The sequence below is a fragment of the Echinops telfairi genome, unplaced genomic scaffold (genome assembly GCF_000313985.2).
Source record: "Echinops telfairi isolate 266 unplaced genomic scaffold, ASM31398v2 ScPeMD7_1713;HRSCAF=2227, whole genome shotgun sequence".
NCBI lineage: Eukaryota > Metazoa > Chordata > Mammalia > Afrosoricida > Tenrecidae > Echinops > Echinops telfairi.
Genome location: NW_022105611.1, coordinates 1,541,878 through 1,561,133, shown reverse-complemented (window position 1 = coordinate 1,561,133; position 19,256 = coordinate 1,541,878). Strand labels below are relative to the sequence as shown.

At 42.6% G+C, this 19,256-nt stretch overlaps 1 protein-coding gene across 1 annotated transcript in view; it reads left to right on the top strand.

Moving 5' to 3' along the window:
- Positions 1-19,256, top strand: part of FAT3 (FAT atypical cadherin 3) — a 684,233-nt gene that overhangs the window by 65,670 nt on the left and 599,307 nt on the right. The window contains exon 2 of the mRNA XM_030886441.2: positions 9,047-12,355. Within this exon, the coding sequence (XP_030742301.1) occupies positions 9,064-12,355 (3,292 nt within the window). The 5' untranslated portion in view covers positions 9,047-9,063. The remainder of the gene's footprint in view (positions 1-9,046; positions 12,356-19,256) is intronic.

The window sequence follows — 19,256 nt, the reverse complement described above, 5'->3', positions numbered from 1 at the left end:
GGTTGGGATGTTTTCTTGATGTGCACTTAACCTTTATATAAAACTCTCTCTTATACATGAGTTTCTGTGGATTTGCTTCTCTAAAGTACCCAGACTAATACAGGGGCCTCTAGGTAGAATTGAACCTCCAACCTTTAGGTTAGCAGCTGAGCATACTAACCACTTGTATTGCCCAGGGTCTCCTACACCTACTGCCATCTAGTGAATTCCATCTCATAGTGACCTTACAGGACAGAGTAGAACTGCCTCCATAGAGTTTCCAAGATATAATCTTTATGGAAGTAAGTTATCACATCTTTCTCCTATGGAGTAGCTGATAGGCTTGAACTGCTGAACTTTTGGTTAGCAGCTGAGTGCTTAACCACTGCATAAACAAGGCTCCCTGTGTTAGTCTGGGTTGACTAGAGAAACAAGTCCAGTCACACTCCTATACGTATAAGAAAGAACTTCATATCAATAAGTAACTGTATATCAAGAAATCATCCAGTCTCGTCCAACTCAAGTCCTAAGTCCAATACCAGTCAGTAAGTCCCTCTTCAGACTCACACAGCCACATGTAATCATGCAGAATGCAGGACAATCACAGGCCGGTAGGTGTAGTTGTTTGGATCCATGGTGGGTGGAAACATGGCAGGACTCCATCAGCTTTCAAGGTGGCCAGTAAGCAGGAGGTGAAATGGGAGCGTTAAGGAGGTTCCCAGGACTGTTTCATAAGAAAGCTTACCCCCAAGGAGATAGCATCAGGTTGTAACCCGATGAACACATTTGACTTCACCCCTACCCAGGAGTGTCTACTTGACATAAAATCATCTAACTACCATACTCTGTAATGATGGGACTAGCTAAGAATTATAGAATGCTCATTAAGTCCTATTTGATGTGCATTCAATCATCCTCATGTTTTAGAAGCAGAAATGGAAATACAGAGAGGATAGATAGATCTCCCATGCTTCTGCAGAGCCGATATTCAAACCCTTTCCATCAGGCACCGAAGTCTGAGTTCTGGGGCCACTAGTCCATGCTGACTTTGTAGACGCGCGAGCTTTGTGTTGATGAGTCAGGGTATACACCAGAGCACGGATCTGCCTTCCATTCGCAGCATTATGTCAACTTCGCCAAGGATGCTTGTAAATGGAAGATGTGTAAATGCTTGTAAATGTTGACTTGACCTTTTTTTTCTTACAAGCACCATCTTTTTTGGGCTAACATCAGTAAACCAAACTCACAACCATTGAGTTGATGCCAACTCATAGCGATCTTATAGCACAGGGTAGAAATGCCCCTGTGGGTTGTGGGTTTCCAAGACTGTAACTCTTTATGAGAGTAGAAAGCCTCGGAGTGACTGAGGGGTGTTCGAACTGTTGACCTTAGGATGAGCCCAACATGAAACCACTATGCCAAGAGGGCTTCCTGTCAGGCTAAGAAGAACCTTTTAAACTATATGAGATAGGAAGAGATGGAGAAAAAAGAAACTATTTTTCAAAGTTCATTTTTTCCTGTCCTCCAGACTTGCCTACTAATGGAGACCAGCTTCATGATGGCAGAAACATCTCCACGTGTGTGGACATGTCAGCACACTGGCTTGGGGACAGTTGTTCACTGCCACCTTGGTATTTCTTCCTAGAATGAAACCCCTCGTCCAAGTCAGCCGTACAGAAAACCCACCTACAGTGCTCAGGTGGCGTGGGGAGGAGTCTTGAGTTGGGACTGCCTCTGCAAAGCCAATGTCTCCAAGACTGATGGCTGGATGTTCTCTTTGGAGATGATATCAAAAATTATTGATTATGTTACTATGTTGGAGAAAATAGGCTTTGAGGTTGGGAACTAAGTGCTTTCTTTCAACTAATTCAGAAGCAGTGAAATAAATCAATGTGCAGAGCAGCTGAAATACCCTCTCATATGACTTCACAAAGAGTTTGACTTCAATGGGAAAAAGCAGTACTTAAAAAAACAAACATGTTAAGAGTTATCTTGGTGTTCTAAAAAAAGAATAAGAAGCAGTCAACAACGTAGTCGTACTGCAAGATTTTACAAGATGTCTTCCTTTTAGCACTCATGGATCTCCTAAATCAATGGGGAAACCACAAAGGTGTTTATCAATTTGTGCTGGGTCTGGCATCTTTCCCTTTAACGAAAAGAACGATGCAAAATCTTAATGAGATATTTTAGTTTATTAACTGAAGTCAACGGGTTTCGTTGTATCTGGCTTTTTGAGGGATAAACCCAGATTTCGGGACACAGTGGTGCTATTCCATTTAACAGTGGAGTAGTTTCTGTGTGCATTGTAGGCCTTTGGTTCTTTATCGCTGATACAAATCTCAATGTGTACAAATATCCATTCTCAAACCGTTAAATTGGATGATTAAAAAAAAATACTATGAAGGCATCCTTTGCTTTGAAGGACTCACAGTGGGTTTGTAAAAGCAGCTCCTCCCCTCTGGTACTCAAATGGTACTTACGAACGAACCACTGACGACTGAGGGAGACAGGAGTGGTACCACGAGTACAATAGAAAAAGAAGTGGCAGCAGAAAAAGATCACTACTCAGTGTGATGGGTTCAGATCAGGCACAGTTCTCACAGTGTCTCCAGTGTTGTCCCCGTAGCACTATGGGTCAGTGAGGGACGTCATGTCTCATGGTGGGGTCGACCCTATGGTCCTCTCAGTGCATTGGCTGCTCTGAGCAGGAATACTGTCCTTAAGGCTTGGTGGGCCAGGATGTGCTTCACTCTCTCTTCCTCTCCCTTCATTTGTTCCTGTGTGCTCTAATCAGACATGTCCCTCTCCCTGAGCTGTAGCTAAAATACTGTCCTCTGAAGTGAATTCTTCTGGAGGGTTTGTCCATGTAGTTAGGGCTAACCCCTCCAACTTCTCTATTGATTCCCTGCTTAATGCCAGTATGTTGCATTCATATCTTGGCGCACCAGGTTGAAGTCTGGTCCATCTCTCCCTCTCCTGTGGAGATAAAAACAACACCCTCCCCTTGGGTGGGTTAGTGCCCTGTTCCCCTGGTTACCCATGTCTTTTTTTTTTTTCCCCTTCATTTTAGTTGGCTACCAGATGTATCCCTGGATTTAGTCTGGCCCCTGCCATATTACTTGGACCTCACACCGAGGTGAAATACTAAGGACGTGCAACAGAACAGCAAGGGGACCAGAGCTATGAAGTCCCCCAAAATAGCTTGTGAGGCCAGGGCATGGCACCCCATCAGACTCCAATGAAAAACACTTGCAAAGGTCAACAAACAGACCTTGAACTATTTATGGGCTTTCCTTTTTTTGTCTTTGTTTTTTTTGTGTGTGTTGTTTTCTTTTGTTGCTTTTTTATTTTTTCTCTGTTTTTGTGCATATTATTATCTCTGCACATGTATCTAGATAAGATTGGCAGGACAAACAATCCGGAGGAGAAAACAACAGGAACAACAGTTCTGGGGGACGTGGAAGAGGGGAAGGTGGGGGAAAGGAAGTGGGTGTTAACAACCCCAGGGACAAAGGTGCAACAAGTGATCTAAAATTGATGGCAAGGTGGGTGTAGGAGGCCTAGTACAGCTTGATCAAGGGCAATGTAACCGAGAATAATTACTGAAACCCAAATGAAATCTGAACATGATAGTGGGACAAGAGGAAAGTGAAAGGAAATAAAGGAAAGAGCTAGGAGGCAAAGGGCATTTATAGAGGTATAAATACAGGCATGCACATATGTAACTTATATATGACAATGGGTAAATAGATCTATATACACATATTTATAGATTTAGTATTAAGGTAGCAGATGGACATTGGGCCTCTACTCAAGTACTGCCTCAGTGCAAGAATGCTTCATTCTAATAATCTGGCATTCTGTGATGCTCACCTTCCTGACATGTTCGATGAAGACAAATGAGTGCATATGCAAATGGGGTGAAGAAAGCTGATGGTGCCCGGCTATCAAAAGGTATAGCTTCTAGAGTCTTAAAAGGCTTGAAGTAAACAAGCATTCATCTAGCTGAGAAGGAACAAAGCCCGCATGGAAGAAGCACAGCAGCCTATGTGATCATGAAGTGTCGATGGGATCAGGTATCAGGCATCTAAGACCCAGAACAAAAGAATCATATCATTGTGAATGAAGTGCACTGTGGAGTAATGACCCAAAGCCCATCTGTAGGCAATTGGACATCCTCTTACAGAAGGGTCACGGGGAGGAGACAAGCCAGTATAGCAACGATGAAACACAACATTCCTTTGGTTCATTAATGCCTCCCCACCCTACTATCATGACCCCAATTCTACCTTACGAATCTGGCTAGAACAGAGCATCTACATGGGTATAGATAAGAGCTGGAAACACAGGGAATCCAGGACAGATAAACCCTCAGGACCAATAATGAGAGTAGCCAAACCTGGAGGGTAGGGAAGGTAGGGGAGAAAGGGGGAACTGATCACAATGATCTACCTATAACCCCCTCCCAGGGGACAACAGAAAAGTGGGTGAAGGGAGACGTCGGTCAGTGTAAGACATGAACAAATAATAATTAAAAAATTATCAAGGGTTCATGAGGGAGGGAGGTTGAGGGAGGGAGGATGGGGGGGGAATGAGCTGATGCCAAGGGCTCAAGTAGAAAGAAAATGTTTTCAAAAGGATGGCAACAAATGTAGAAATGTGCTTGACACATTGGATGGATGGGTGGATGGATGTGATAAGAGTTATATGAGCACCCAATAAAATGATTTATTAAAAATAAAAAATAAAGATGATCACTCCAAACTGATGATAAACCACAGCTCTAGGACGGTTACATAAGCCAAGGAAAAGCTCATTCAGGTGATGTGGGTTTCACTTGGCTGTCAGCTGGCCCAGGAGACCAGAGCCAGGTGTTAGGGATGCCCTTCATCTTTATGGAGCTTAGGTTTCTTACCTATAAACCCAGGAGTTTGGGGGCAGGTGATGTTTAAGCTTTTTTTGAGCCTGTGTAACTTCCTCATTCCTTATTATCTGAGCAAAGGTGTGCTTTAAAAAAGCAAAAACAAAAAATCTTGGAAAGTAAAACGACATTTTACTTTCTGTGATTCCCGTGTGGTTGGTGGTAGGTGGGTAGACAGGGTGCTGGGGACACAGTGGTACACAGATATGCGCTTTTCCTTCTCAGGTTTCCTTCAGTTAGTGTCCAGGGCAAGTGACAAGCAGACTAGGAGCGTTAACAAAACCACTACTAGCCTTCTCGTTGGCTCTGAGTCCAGATGAACCTGTGAGTGTCAGTGTTGAACTGTGTTTCACTGAGTTTTCAATATTAAGTTTTCAATATTAAAGACTTTCCAGAATTAAGTCTCCAGACTCTTTGTTTAAAGAACCTTCGGGTGAACTGACTTTGTTTTCAGGAAGCAGCTTATGCATGACTCAGAGTTCATCTGAGCGGAGTGTGCTGTTGAGAAGGAGGTCCACTCTGATGACCATGGGTCCAGTAGCACCTGAACTGCTCTCATAATCTTTCTCTTCTGTGTAGACTAGTAAGCGCAGAGTGGGGCGATAGAATTGGGATTTCTTGGGTGCCTGAGAGAGGCCCTAATTTTCTCCTTTCAGAGGGTAGGTCTGCCTTTGGCCATTTCCTTAAAAGAGCCTTGGTTCAGGCTGCCATGTTCACAAGGAGCCCAAATGTATGCTTGTGCTTTGGAGCATTTTAAGGAGGCTTGGAGGTATAGTGGGCTAAGAACGTTAGCGGTTCAAACCCACCCACTGACCCACAAGAGAAAGAGGAAGCATCTGTTCCTGTGAAGCTTCACAGTCTCAGAAACCCCGTGGAACAGTTCTACTCTGTCCTATAGAGTCACTGAGTTGAAATCAACTAGACAACTGTGGTGTATTGAAGCATTTTCAGATGCTTACAGAAGAGTACTGACGCATATAGGGTCGTAGGGAAGTTCCCATTCATTTGCATCTTTGGTCCTTAAAACGGAGTCTCTTACTCTGAGTGTGCTCCACAAAAGCACCTCCAATCATGCTGCCGTGATGGGGCTCTCTGTTCTGCTGTTCTGAAGGGCATTTGAAAGTACTGTCTTCACAGAAACCAGGCATCATTTGTCTCACAGTTTCCCGTTGCAGCTCTATGGTGTCTTTCCAGGGACCTTCAATGAGAGGCTTGCTGCTGCCTTCTAACTTCCCTCTTGCCCTGGTTCCCCATTCTGGTGCCCCATAGCCACCCTGCTTCCCACACTTATACCTGGGGTGTTCTCCAAGAACAGACTGCCAGTCATTGCATGTAAAATTGACTTCAGGACTTGGATTCTCTTATGGAGAGTTGACCATCTCCCTGCTGTTCCTTGTTGCTGTCTAGACTGTTTATTTGAAAACCTTGAGTACCTTCTGGTCTCTTCAGACTCAGACTGACCCTGTAGATCTGAGTAGAACTGCCCCTTAGGGTCTCTGAGGATGTAGTACGTTTGGAGGAGACTGCCACATCTTTCTCTGGTGGAGAGGCTGGGGCTGCTTATTCAGCCTTGAAACCCCTGTGCTAGACTGTCTTACTGTTGCTGGCTGCCTACCAGTTACCTCCTGTCTACATCAGCAGATGGGAGCAGCAGGACCAATTTTATCCCAGCTGGGACCACGTACATGCCTGCCCAGCGTTTTGCTCTATGGGTTCCTCCTATAGAGCAGAATTGTGGGTGGGGGTGGGGGTGGGGGTGGGGCGGAGATGGAAGGAAGGAAAAACCTGTTGGAGTGAGCAGAGAGCCTGAGGTCTAATTCAGGCTCTGCTGCTAAGAAAGTGAGACTTCATATCCTCATCTATAAATTGGCTAGAATAATATCTGTCTTGCCAGATTTGGTTACAAAACTGTTTTATGAATGCTATTTGTAATATTTTAAAATGCTTTTCTTCTATAGTGAACGTTTCAGCGGATAGTCAGTCATTGACACTATAAATCCAGAACAGAAATGATTAAATAGGAATGTTGGGTCGATTCTATGCTTTTCCATCAGTGACGACTGTTGACTTATTTAACAGAATTAAAGTACCCATAGACAAGAGAGTTTCCAAAAGGTCATGATAAAAATGGAATGAAAGGATAGTTGGATTTTCCACCACCTTTTTGAAACTTCCTCATATGTTTCTGCTGCTGCCGAGTTCTAACAATAAAATCAAGATGGCACACATGCTCCCTCCTTCCTCACCATTGCCACAGCTGGTTATAGATCAGACCTTTGTGGTTCATAAGGTTTTCATTAGTTGATTTTCAAAATTAGATTGCCAAGTTTTTCTTTATAGTCTATCTTATTCTGGAAGCTTCACTGAAAGCTGTTTAGCCTCATAGCAACACATAAGCCATCAATAACAGACAGGTGATTGTGGTGCATGAGTTGAGTTGGCCAGAAATGAAACCTGGGTCTCTTGCATGAAAGTCAAGTCAAGAATTCCACAACCGGGTCACCGAAACTCAAACAAAACTCAGTAATCGAGTCTATTCTGACTCTATAGGATAGGGTAGAACTTCCCCTATGCGTTTCTGAGACTGTAACTTTATGGGGGTAAAAAGCCTAATCTTTTTCCCACAGAGCATCTGGTGATTTTGAATTGCTGACGTTACAGTTAGCAGTGCAACACCTACCACTACACCACCAGGTTGCTCTGGATCACCAATGCTCCCTATATATGTTTTACAGGCATTTTAATTATTTCAGTCTTGCTTAAATAGCCCTTTGCCCTCTATTCTCTAAACTTCATTGATTTCACTGGGTAGAAAAAAAATGAACTTTTATCTTTTCATCTACATAGTCATAGAACTGTGGGGCGTATGGTTATTTAATGGTGGCCGATACAAATAATTGAAAGCACCTCTTACAATTGCTTAGCTTTTCTTGCTCAAACTTACTCTTATCTCCTTGATTCTAAGTGGCACACACCGTTCACCCATGGGCATCACGGATCGTGTCATTTCTGCTTTGCTTGTTATACATTCTGCTCATGCTGCCAGTGTGGGATTAGGTGTGAATCTTGATCATATTAAAAATAAAAGCAAAAGGTCACGATATCATTTTTTAAGAATTATATAGGCAATTACATCTGATGACTACTGCTCATTGACGGAAAATTGGGAAATACAGATAAACCTCCAACTTCCTCAATAGTTTATCTTTCTTAAACATAAAAAACATTAAAAAGTTTACATACAAACGTCTAAATTATAATCACATCAAACCATGAACTACATAGACTGCTTCGTGATCTTCAATTTCATATCACTTTGTATCTTTCCACATATGGAAACCTCTGTCTGAAAAATCCCTTTTTAAAAAAAAACATTAAAAAATTTTTTAATTCAGTGGTGCTTACATTTCAGGTTATCAGCTTGGCATTCAATGTCCAAATCACTAATGGGACCCTTCCAGAGACCACTCCCGACTCATCCCTGACCCTTCTCCCCATGGACCACTGTCCACCATGACAGCCAGTCTCCTCACTTCTACCAGCTGCAGAGCATTCCACTCTCTGCATGGGCTACCAATTAGTTCATCAGTTCTCTGGAGGGAGACATCTCATATCTGTTTTCTTTTGTTTTCCATTTTCAACGCTGCTGTTGAAAATCCTTGTCAAATTATTTCTCCATATAATTGCCTATGAGGAAAGTCCTGAGTTAAAAATAAACACACTTTTAGCATTTCCAATTTACATTTTAACACAATATAAATGTAAGATTAAGAAGTAAAACTGAAATGGACTTGGAGTCTTTAATGACAAACAAGTTCATCTCAAACAAACTAAATAAACAGATTTTGTGATAGGAAGAAATCTTATACCAATGAACACTCCAGCCAGCGATGTAAACATATTCATTAAAAAAAAAAAAATTAAAACCCAGTTAAACCCTAGTAATTTTCTTTATTATCTAGTAGTTCCTAATTTTTCTTCCATTTTTATTTTAGTAAAAGTATTTAAAGTTAAAAAAAAAAGTATTTAAAGTTTTTAAGCACATGCTTTCATTAGTAAATAATAGTAATGGAACCTCTCTTCTGTTTCTTATCACATTTTCCTCTAGGTTAATTTCTCTTTTCTCTCCCTGTTGTTTCCCTCCAGGATGGAAGTATGATGTGATGGATAGAATTATGGGATACTGTGTGGGCACACGGCCACCTCCTCCGTGCCTCATCCTCCTGCTTGTCAAACTCTTGGCCACCTTCTCCCAGGGGTTGCCAAGGACCGGGCCCCTGGGCTTCCACTTCACACATTCCGTCTATAATGCTACTGTGTATGAGAATTCTGCAGCAAGGACCTATGTCAACAGCCAGAGCAGAATGGGCATCACCCTGATAGACCTGTCCTGGGATATCAAGTACAGAATCGTCTCCGGAGATGAAGAAGGCTTTTTCAAAGCAGAGGAAGTCATCATTGCGGACTTTTGTTTCCTCCGAATAAGGACCAAAGGGGGCAATTCCGCCATCTTGAACAGGGAGATACAGGACAATTATTTATTGATAGTGAAAGGTTCTGTCAGAGGGGAAGATTTAGAAGCATGGACCAAAGTGAATATACAGGTTTTAGATATGAATGACTTGAGACCTTTGTTTTCACCCACAACATACTCTGTTACAATCGCAGAAAGCACACCTTTAAGGACTAGCGTCGCCCAGGTGACAGCCACAGATGCAGACATCGGTTCCAACGGAGAATTTTACTACTACTTTAAGAACAAAGTTGATCTCTTTTCCGTTCACCCCACGAGTGGTATTATCTCTTTAAGCGGACGCTTGAATTATGATGAAAAGAATAGGTATGATCTGGAAATTTTGGCTGTGGACCGTGGGATGAAACTCTATGGAAACAATGGAGTGAGCAGTACTGCCAAGCTTTATGTTCACATTGAACGGATAAATGAACACGCCCCAACTCTCCATGTAGTCACTCACGTCCCCTTCTCATTGGACAAGGAGCCCACTTATGCTGTAGTGACCGTCGATGACCTAGATGAGGGGGCCAATGGAGAGATTGACTCTGTTTCCATTGTGGCCGGGGATCCTCTCGATCAGTTTCTCCTGGCTAAGGAAGGAAAGTGGCTGAACGAGTACAAGATTAAGGAGAGAAAACAGGTTGACTGGCCAAGCTTCCCCTATGGCTGCAATCTCACTCTTCAAGCAAAGGACAAGGGGTCACCGCAGAAGTTTTCGGAAGTCAAGATCGTCCACATTGCCAACCCCAAAAGAGACATTGTCCCCCTGAGATTTGAAAAAGACGTGTATGATGTGAGCATCAGTGAATTTTCCCCTCCTGGTGTGGTGGTGGCTATAGTCAAATTAAATCCCGAACCGCTAGATGTGGAATACAAACTGACTCCTGGTGAGGATGCAGAGTATTTTAAAATTAACCCTCGGTCTGGTCTAATTGTCACAGCACAGCCACTGAATACCATTAGGAAGGAGGTTTATAGACTGGGGGTGTCAAACAAGGAAGGGGATTTAAAAGCACAAGTTACCATTGGCATAGAAGATGCAAATGACCACACCCCCGAATTCCAGCATCCAGTCTATGAGGCTTTTGTGAATGAAAGTGTCCCTGTGGGAACCAGCATTCTGACAGTTTCTGCTTCTGATAAGGATAAAGGAGAAAATGGATACATCACCTATAGTATCGCCAGCCTGAATTTGTTACCTTTTGCCATTAACCAGTTTACTGGTGTTATTAGCACAACTGATGAATTGGATTTTGAATCCTCTCCAGAGAATTACAGGTTTATCGTGAGAGCCTCTGACTGGGGTTCACCCTACCGCCACGAAAGTGAGGTCAATGTGACTATCCGGGTAGGAAATGTCAATGACAACAGCCCTCTCTTTGAGAAAGTTGCTTGCCAGGGAGTTATTTCCTATGACTTCCCGGTTGGGGGTCACATCACAGCTGTCTCGGCAATCGATATTGATGAACTTGAACTTGTGAAGTACAAAATCCTCTCTGGAAATGAGCTTGGTTTCTTTTATTTAAACCCAGATTCTGGTGTTTTACAACTGAAAAAGTCACTGATGAATTCGGGCATTAAAAACAGTAATTTTGGCCTCCAGATTACTGCCACGGACGGGGAGCATTTTGCAGACCCCATGTCTGTTAACATTTCCATCCTGCATGGGAAGGTGTCTTCCAAGAGTTTCAGTTGCAGAGAAACACGTGTGGCTCAAAAGCTGGCGGAGAAACTGCTCATCAAAGCAAAAGCAAACGGGAGACTGAATCTGGAAGATGGGTTTCTTGACTTTTATTCCATTAATAGGCAAGGACCACATTTTGACAAGTCTTTTCCTTCTGATGTGGCTGTGAAGGAGGACCTACCAGTTGGTGCTAACATCCTGAAAATTAAAGCCTATGACGCGGACTCTGGCTTCAATGGGAAGGTGCTCTTTACCATAGCTGATGGAAATACAGACAGCTGCTTTAATATTGATATGGAGTCCGGGCAGCTTAAAGTCCTTATGCCCATGGATCGAGAACAAACAGACCTCTATCTCCTTAATATCACCATCTATGACTTAGGTAACCCGCAAAAGTCTTCATGGAGGTTGCTGACTATCAATGTGGAGGATGCCAATGACAATCATCCAATTTTTCTTCAAGACAGTTACTCGGTTAACATTCTTGAAAGTTCAAGCCTTGGTACTGAGATTATTCAAGTGGAAGCCAGCGACAAAGACTTGGGTTCCAACGGTGAGGTGACTTACTCAGTCTTGACCGATACCAAGCAATTTGGCATCAATAGCTCAACGGGAATTGTTTATGTAGCTGACCAACTGGACCGAGAATCTAAATCAAATTACTCTTTGAAAATAGAAGCCAGGGACAAGTCAGACAGCAGTCAGCAATTGTTTTCGGTTGTCACTCTCAAAGTGTTCTTGGATGATGTCAACGACTGCTCCCCAGCCTTCATTCCCAGTAGTTACAATGTGAAAATCCTGGAGGATCTCCCCATTGGCACTGTCATTGCTTGGCTGGAGACCCATGATCCAGACCTTGGATTGGGAGGCCAAGTGCGCTACTCTTTAGTCAATGATTATAACGGGAGATTTGAAATCGATAAAGCGAGTGGTGCCATCCGGTTGAGTAAAGAACTTGACTACGAAAAACAGCAGTTCTATAACCTCACTGTCCGGGCCAAAGACAAAGGGCGCCCTGTTTCCCTGTCGTCCGTTTCCTTTGTTGAGGTGGAAGTGGTGGATGTCAACGAGAACCTGCATACCCCTTACTTCCCAGACTTTGCTGTTGTTGGATCTGTAAAAGAAAACTCACGCATCGGAACAAGTGTGCTGCAGGTGACCGCTCGAGATGAGGACTCGGGCAGGGATGGCGAGATCCAGTACTCCATCAGGGATGGCAGTGGTCTTGGAAGGTTTAATATAGACGACGAGAGCGGTGAGTATAACGTTTTTGGCCAGAAGTGTTGTTTTCAATTCTTGAATTGTCAACATTGGAAAGGATATTCTGGTGAGAAAATGGAATGACAAATAAGGTTGTATTCCACGCGGAGATGACACGAGGAAGTTTCCTCTTAGAATGTGTTAGTTTGTTAGAAGACCTGTGTATTCAGTAATGTCTTGGCTTTCCAGGAAGTCCTGCTTTTTTATGGTTCAGTATTACTGCTACTCGGCTATCTTTCGATAAGCGTAAGTAATTGTCACTTCTGTTGATTGCACTTTTGACCTTCACTAAATTAAGGGCCTTGATAAAGCAAATTACTTTGGAATTGGCTGTAAATTAGAAGTGTGAAATAGATTTTCAATGGCTTTGGATAGGAACCCTTTCCGTTACAGTAACGCTTTGCTGAGGCTGTAGTGCACATTTCACGGGCACGATTAGACCTTGAATGACAGCATTCACCTGTGTGTGCTTCATTAATATGAGGGAAAAACCTTTTTTTAACATTTGTGGGGAAATCCCATTATTTTTTTCATTCCATTTGTCCATGGACTTAAAAAAAAATCTCTCTACAAAAAAATTACAAATGATAGAAGAGAGATGTGTCCTGGATTACACTTATAAAATTGATTTTTTATTAGGATATATTTTTATGGGAAGTGCTTTTGAAGAGGAACCAACTTTCTCCTGATATTTTCATTGGCCCCATCCACTGATATACTCTCCCTCACTGACGCAGACATGGGCTTTTGTCCCCTACGCTAGTCACTGTTATTATTTGTCTTTAAATGTACGTTTGGGGACACCCAGATGGATGCGTACCTCCTCATAAGCACTGCACATGCTGCTAGTCTTTAGCTTGTAGACATATCAAGATGGGGAGCTCTGTCTTCGCTAGTCCCATGTAAATGGAAATATTAGCATATTACAGTTTTCAGGTCACATTTATGTACATTAAGACATTTTCTAAAAGACATACGTTGATGATGCAATTCTGAATAGGCTGTGGGAAGGTGTCATTATATTGATACTAACTGTATATTAGTAAGACTAGAAAAGGGATTTGAGAAACCGCATTAAACATTAGACTGAGTTGCATAGCTCTATGTACTTCTGCAAACTCCACCTGTGATTTTGAACATAATAAAGTACATTTATGGCCAGTGTAAAAGTTGTTCTCCATAACCATCAGAAGGAAAGGATAAATGTCAGGCTAATTGAGCCCTGATTTGGTCACATACTGAAGCCGAAAAGAACTGATGCATTCCAATCATGGTGTTGGCAAAGAATATTAAAAGTACCGAGGACTGCTAGAAGAACCGACACCTCTCCCTTGGAAGGAGCATTGCTAGAATGCTCCCTAGAAGTGGGAATGGTTGGACTTTGTCTCATTTACTTTGGACATGTCATCAGGAGAGACTAGTCCTTGGTAAAGGAGATCATGTTCAGGAAAGTGAAGGTTTGTGGAAAAGAGAAAGACCAGCAAGGAGACAGATTGACACTGTGACTACAGCAAAGGGCTCAAACACAACAATTGTGAGGCTGGCTCAGAACCAGGTAGTGTCTACACAGGGCGTCTGGGAGTCAGAACTCCCTTGGTGGCACCTGACAACAACAGCATATTTTATCACATGTACTTTGTCATTTGTTTCAAATATATATCCATCTTTGAAGCCCATACTGAGGAAGTAATCTTTACAGATTGCCTACTCTGCTAATACTTTACTATCACTAAACCCAACTTTTTGAGTACTTAAAATGTGCAAGACAGAGGTATTTTTAAATTCCCTAGTAGCCCATGCAGTGGAGCTCATAATCATCAACTCATGAGCTGAGGTTCAGAGAAGGTCCACAGTTGAGAGCCCCGTTTCAGACTGGGTGATGCTGATTGCTGACATGCTAAGCTGGTAACCAAAGGGTTGGAGACGTTAGTCAATCTAAAAGTGCCTTGCAGTAAGGACACCGACTTCTGCAAAATCAGCCATTGAAAACCCGATGGGGCACAAGTCTACTCTGACACCCGTGGGGTCACCGTGAGTTCGATTCAACTCTAAGACAATTGGTAAAGTTTCAAACAGCACAGAATAACTGCAGTATACTATGTTATCTCTCAGCTAAAGAGAAGTATAGGCTTCTCTGTGTGTTTTTAGCTACACTTCAATTTGGTGTTGGGCTCAAAACTGCAATGAAGTCCCTACAAATTTGGACTCATTGAATTCTGATATTAACCATTGTTCCTTTTTGCCTCAGAATTTATTATTTGTGTGTTTCTCCCTTGACCAAGACTAGCATTTAGACTCAAGTGGATATGAGTAGTAAGTAGGCAAACAGGAAGGAAGGTGTCCATAAGCCATGTATTACTGTTATCCAGATGTCTAAGCGATAGTCAGTTTTTGGTTGAGGCAGTAAAGGACAGGGACAGTTACCTAGATTTCTCTCATTTCTGCTATGTTATTTTGATCTTTGGTTGGCTGTTATTTTTGAAAATGTGTGCGTGAATTCCTTTGATGACCAAACTGTTCCTAAAATTCTTGACTCCGTGAATTTGATGTCCCTTACCTGAGTCGGCAAAACAATTCATTGTTTTGCATTTATTCCACTATTTTTTGCATTGCACGAAACAAACTGGCCATCAAACGTCACTTATATTTTGACATTCTGACATTGTGTTGGGACTTTAAAAGTTCTTTCTTATAAGTATTAACTGCTCTGGGTTAAAGAGTAGCTAAGTGAGTTGTACACAGTGGAAAATAAAGCTGGGTCTAGAACCCACAGCTCCTCAGTCCAAACCCAAAGCTCTTTTCTTTGCAGTCATTACCTAGGATTTTGATTGAGCTTCCAATATAAGTTTAAGTGTTCCCAGCTAGGGTCACACCTTCTTTTCCTCTTTATCATCATTCTGTTCCCTCCCCTTAGAACACAGAACTACATTTTTTATCTACATTGTAGGAAATACGGGTTGGATGAAGTGTTGGAATCTTCTGTGCAGTTTAGATTTTCCACTTAATAATACTCTTAGCCATCGAATGTCTTCCTTTGTTACCCCATGATTTTAGCATCATTTCAAATCCCGGAGGGTGATGAGGCGTGACCCCCTCAAGGTTGAAGAGAAGATTGACAATTGGATGTCCAGCCAAAGGAACCAGTGCTGGGGTGCCATTGGGTTCACAGTACTGCTGGACAGTCCCTCCGCTGTTTGCCTCTAACTGCCAAAAAGCATGGTTCGGGCTTCTGGAAGAATGCAGGACAACGTAGCCCCACTGTGATGATGCCGTCTCAATTCCACTCTCTTCTTTACGTTTGACCGTAGGGCCATACGATGGCCTAAACTTGTTTGTATCTTATACTTGGGGTTATGCATCTGAGTCATCTGTCAAGGATTATTTAAGGGTCTGCATAAATTAGTTGTTCTCAAACATTGGAGTGCAAATGAATCACTGAAGGGGGTTGTTAATAATGCAGATTTCCAGGCCAGGTTTTGGAAGATTCTGATCCAGTTGCTCTAACGTGAGGTTCAGTCATCCTCCATGAAGAACTGAAAGTATCTCTTCTGCCTGGGTTTGTCAGCACTGCTTTAAACGGCCTTGGCCTCCTGAGAGAGGGGCTAGCCCGGCTTCTCCTCCCTGCAGTCTTTCCCTTTTTCTTTGGAGGGGCAGAGAACTGACCCCATCCTTTCCAAACGCTCTTTCCTAATCATTTTTCACTTTTATCATTCATTTCTGCTGATGTTTTTTCTCTGGGCTCCTTCCCTGATGGATCTAAAATCTATTTCTGTGCTTCACTGATTACGGCGCTCCTGTTTTGTGAAACTGCAAATGCTGGGGTTTAGTTGATGCATTTCGTAGTTTCATGTTCTTGACTTAATTTTGAGCTCAGCAAGCAAAACCATACTTTTTTTTCTTCTTTACCATGCACAGGCATTTAATAAGTGTTTAATAATGTGCACAGTAAATGGATTAACTGGGGGGTGCCCAACTACAGTGAATTTGATCACAGTTTAAATCACTAGTCTGGAAGATGCAATTTAATCACTTTTCTCCTTCACAAAGAACGCATTCTTACTTTGCCACAACAGGATCCATATTCGTGACGACTCAAAGGTTTCAGAAGGTTTAGAAAGACCTCATTGTATTTTCTGAACTGCGATTTTCTATTACACTGTGTGTGCGTGCGTTTCTGTACATTTGAGAAATGATTTCCCCATTTTATTTCCCTGAGGTTAATTAAAGAAATATTTAATTAGGATAAACAATTTCCAGTCCAGCACATTAATCATAGATAATTGGGAAGATATTTTTGCCATCCATATTATTAATTGTGTTATTTGTTTCATTTATCAAATACCTGTTTGTAGCAGGCGCTGTGCTGGCAGCATTTTAGGCATTGTTTCTGATTGTCACTGTGATTCTGGAAAGTGGGGGTAGTAGAATTTGGCTTTATTAAGGCCTCTTATCAGGTCATTGGCAAAAGTGGGATTTAAACTCATATGTGATGGACATCAAATTTCATGTTTCCTCCTTTTCCACTCCCGCTCGCCATCACAACCTTGTCTAACATATGTGTTATTCCATAACAGTCACAGCGTGTTGGGGTGTAAACTTTCTCGTTGGTGGGTGTGGAGGAACAACTGAAGTAGCTTTGTCCAAGGTTTGGGTTAAGATCTCTTTCCCATGTCACCTCATTCCTAGGATCCCGCCTAAGTCGCATCTGCTCCCTGGGATGCAGGGTCTCAAAGCAGAGGGCAGGAATACAGTGAGCAAATGGAAGACTTCTATTCAAAACTGGCCAAAATGGGTTCCACCCTTGATGGGGACAAAGGAGGCTCCCTCCTCTAGGAGAGAGGCAGAAATTAATAATGACAATACATCCTGACCATATGGCACCTCTCACTCTCACCCTCCCAAACTAACCTTACCTGAGCATCACCTGTGCGTGAGACCCTGGGCCCTACACTAGTGACAGAAAGAGGACCTGGCCTTCCAGAGTGGACCATGGTCCCATCTGCCCGAGAGGCCAGCATGCAGCTACTCCTGATCATTCTGTTAGTGGAGGTGGCAGCAGTTAGAATTTATTGGCCTGACTATGCACCAACTCTGTGCAAAGTGCTTTATGCACACGGTCTCCTTCAGTGATCCCTGGAGGGTGGGGACAGTTGTTTCCTTATTTGTACCCATCTGGTATCTTAAGACAACAAAGAAAAACCACACGCACAAGACAAATGTGCTTATACTTACTTTTCTATCCATGGAAGTTCTAGCAAGTATGTATTTTCAGACTTAGCATACAATTTCTTCTTCATTCCAAATGTTTGCATAGAGCATCAACAAGGGCTTGAGGCCTAGTATGCACTTGGATTCAGATAGACACCCAATAGAGCTGTCTCAGACCCCAAGGTTGCTATAAACTGAATTACTATTTGGGGACACCATTTTTAGCCATAAACAAATAGAACCTACTGGTATGTTCACTATTGTGGTTTACCTGTCCACACTGCTCTCCTTTCTCCACTCCATGTCTGGGAAGATGATCGACATGGGTTGTATCTGTCTACTCCTGTGATCTCTGACTTTCGTGGGCTCCACCAGAGGTTGCTTAGGAAGAATGGAGGAGACGTTGGTTCCCAGTGTTAAGTTTTTCCTCTTTCCTTGCTGGCTACTGTGGGGTGGCTGTGCCGGTCCTTCTATTGATGGAAGTAACTGCTCCCTGGTCTTACTGACCTCAGAGAACTGCATAAACTTTGCCAGCTCCTTTGTAAGCAGTCTATTTATTAAATTCTTTCAGTTACTCGGTTGCGTGTGCCATCTGTTTTCTGCCAGGACCTTGACTGATGCGTTATTTTCCTTAGTAAATATTTCTAGGACAGATTTCAAGTTTAAACACATTTCTAGGCTGGTATTTTCCAGGAATTCCTAATAACTCCAGTTTCCATAATGCTACTCTGGTGTATTGGCATATTTCAGCGCCGCACTGGCGAAAAAGTAACCCCAAACACCAAATCCGTTGTGGTTGCGAAGACTGTCATTCACAAGGTTATCAAGGCAGCTATTTGGGTAGTAGATTGACAAGCCTTTCTTCCATGGTGCCTCTGGGTGAACTTCAACATCCAACCTGTCCGTTAACAGTTGAGCGCCTAACTGATGTACCTTCCAGGGCTTCCAGAGAATAGGTGAAAACATACTATCTATCCTCATGTTCTAAAAGGAAGGAATGCAGGTCCAAAGGACTTTATCTCTACATACAGCTTTTGATCGCCATACAGTTTCTGAAATGGGAGTACTATTTTTCCTGTTCTGAAGACTCTGCTGTACCAGGCAGAAGGAAGAGAGAGATTTGAATAGATGATGTCGGGACAGGGTCCTTCTACCTCTAAAATATCACGCTCTGCTTTTATCTCCGATGTCAACAATGATCTCATTTTATATGCTGGATAAAGAAAGAATTTTGTTGTTCTTGTCAGGTGCCTTCAAATTGGTTCTGACTTATAGACCCTATGTACAACAGAAGGACTTATAGACCTTATGTATAACAGAAGGACTTATAGACCCTATGTGCAACAGAATGACTCATAGACCCTGTGTACAACAGAAGAACTTATAGACTCTATGTACAACATAAGGACTCATAGACCCTGTGTACAACAGAAGGACTTATAGACCCCATGTACAACACAAGGGCTTATAGACCCCATGTACAACACAAGGGCTTATAGACCCCATGTAAAACACAAGGGCTTATAGACCCCATGTACAACACAAGGGCTTATAGACCCCATGTAAAACACAAGGGCTTATAGACCCCATGTAAAACACAAGGGCTTATAGACCCTATGTGCAACAGAAGGACTTATAGACCCTATGTGCAACAGAAGGACTTATAGACCCTATGTGCAACAGAAGGA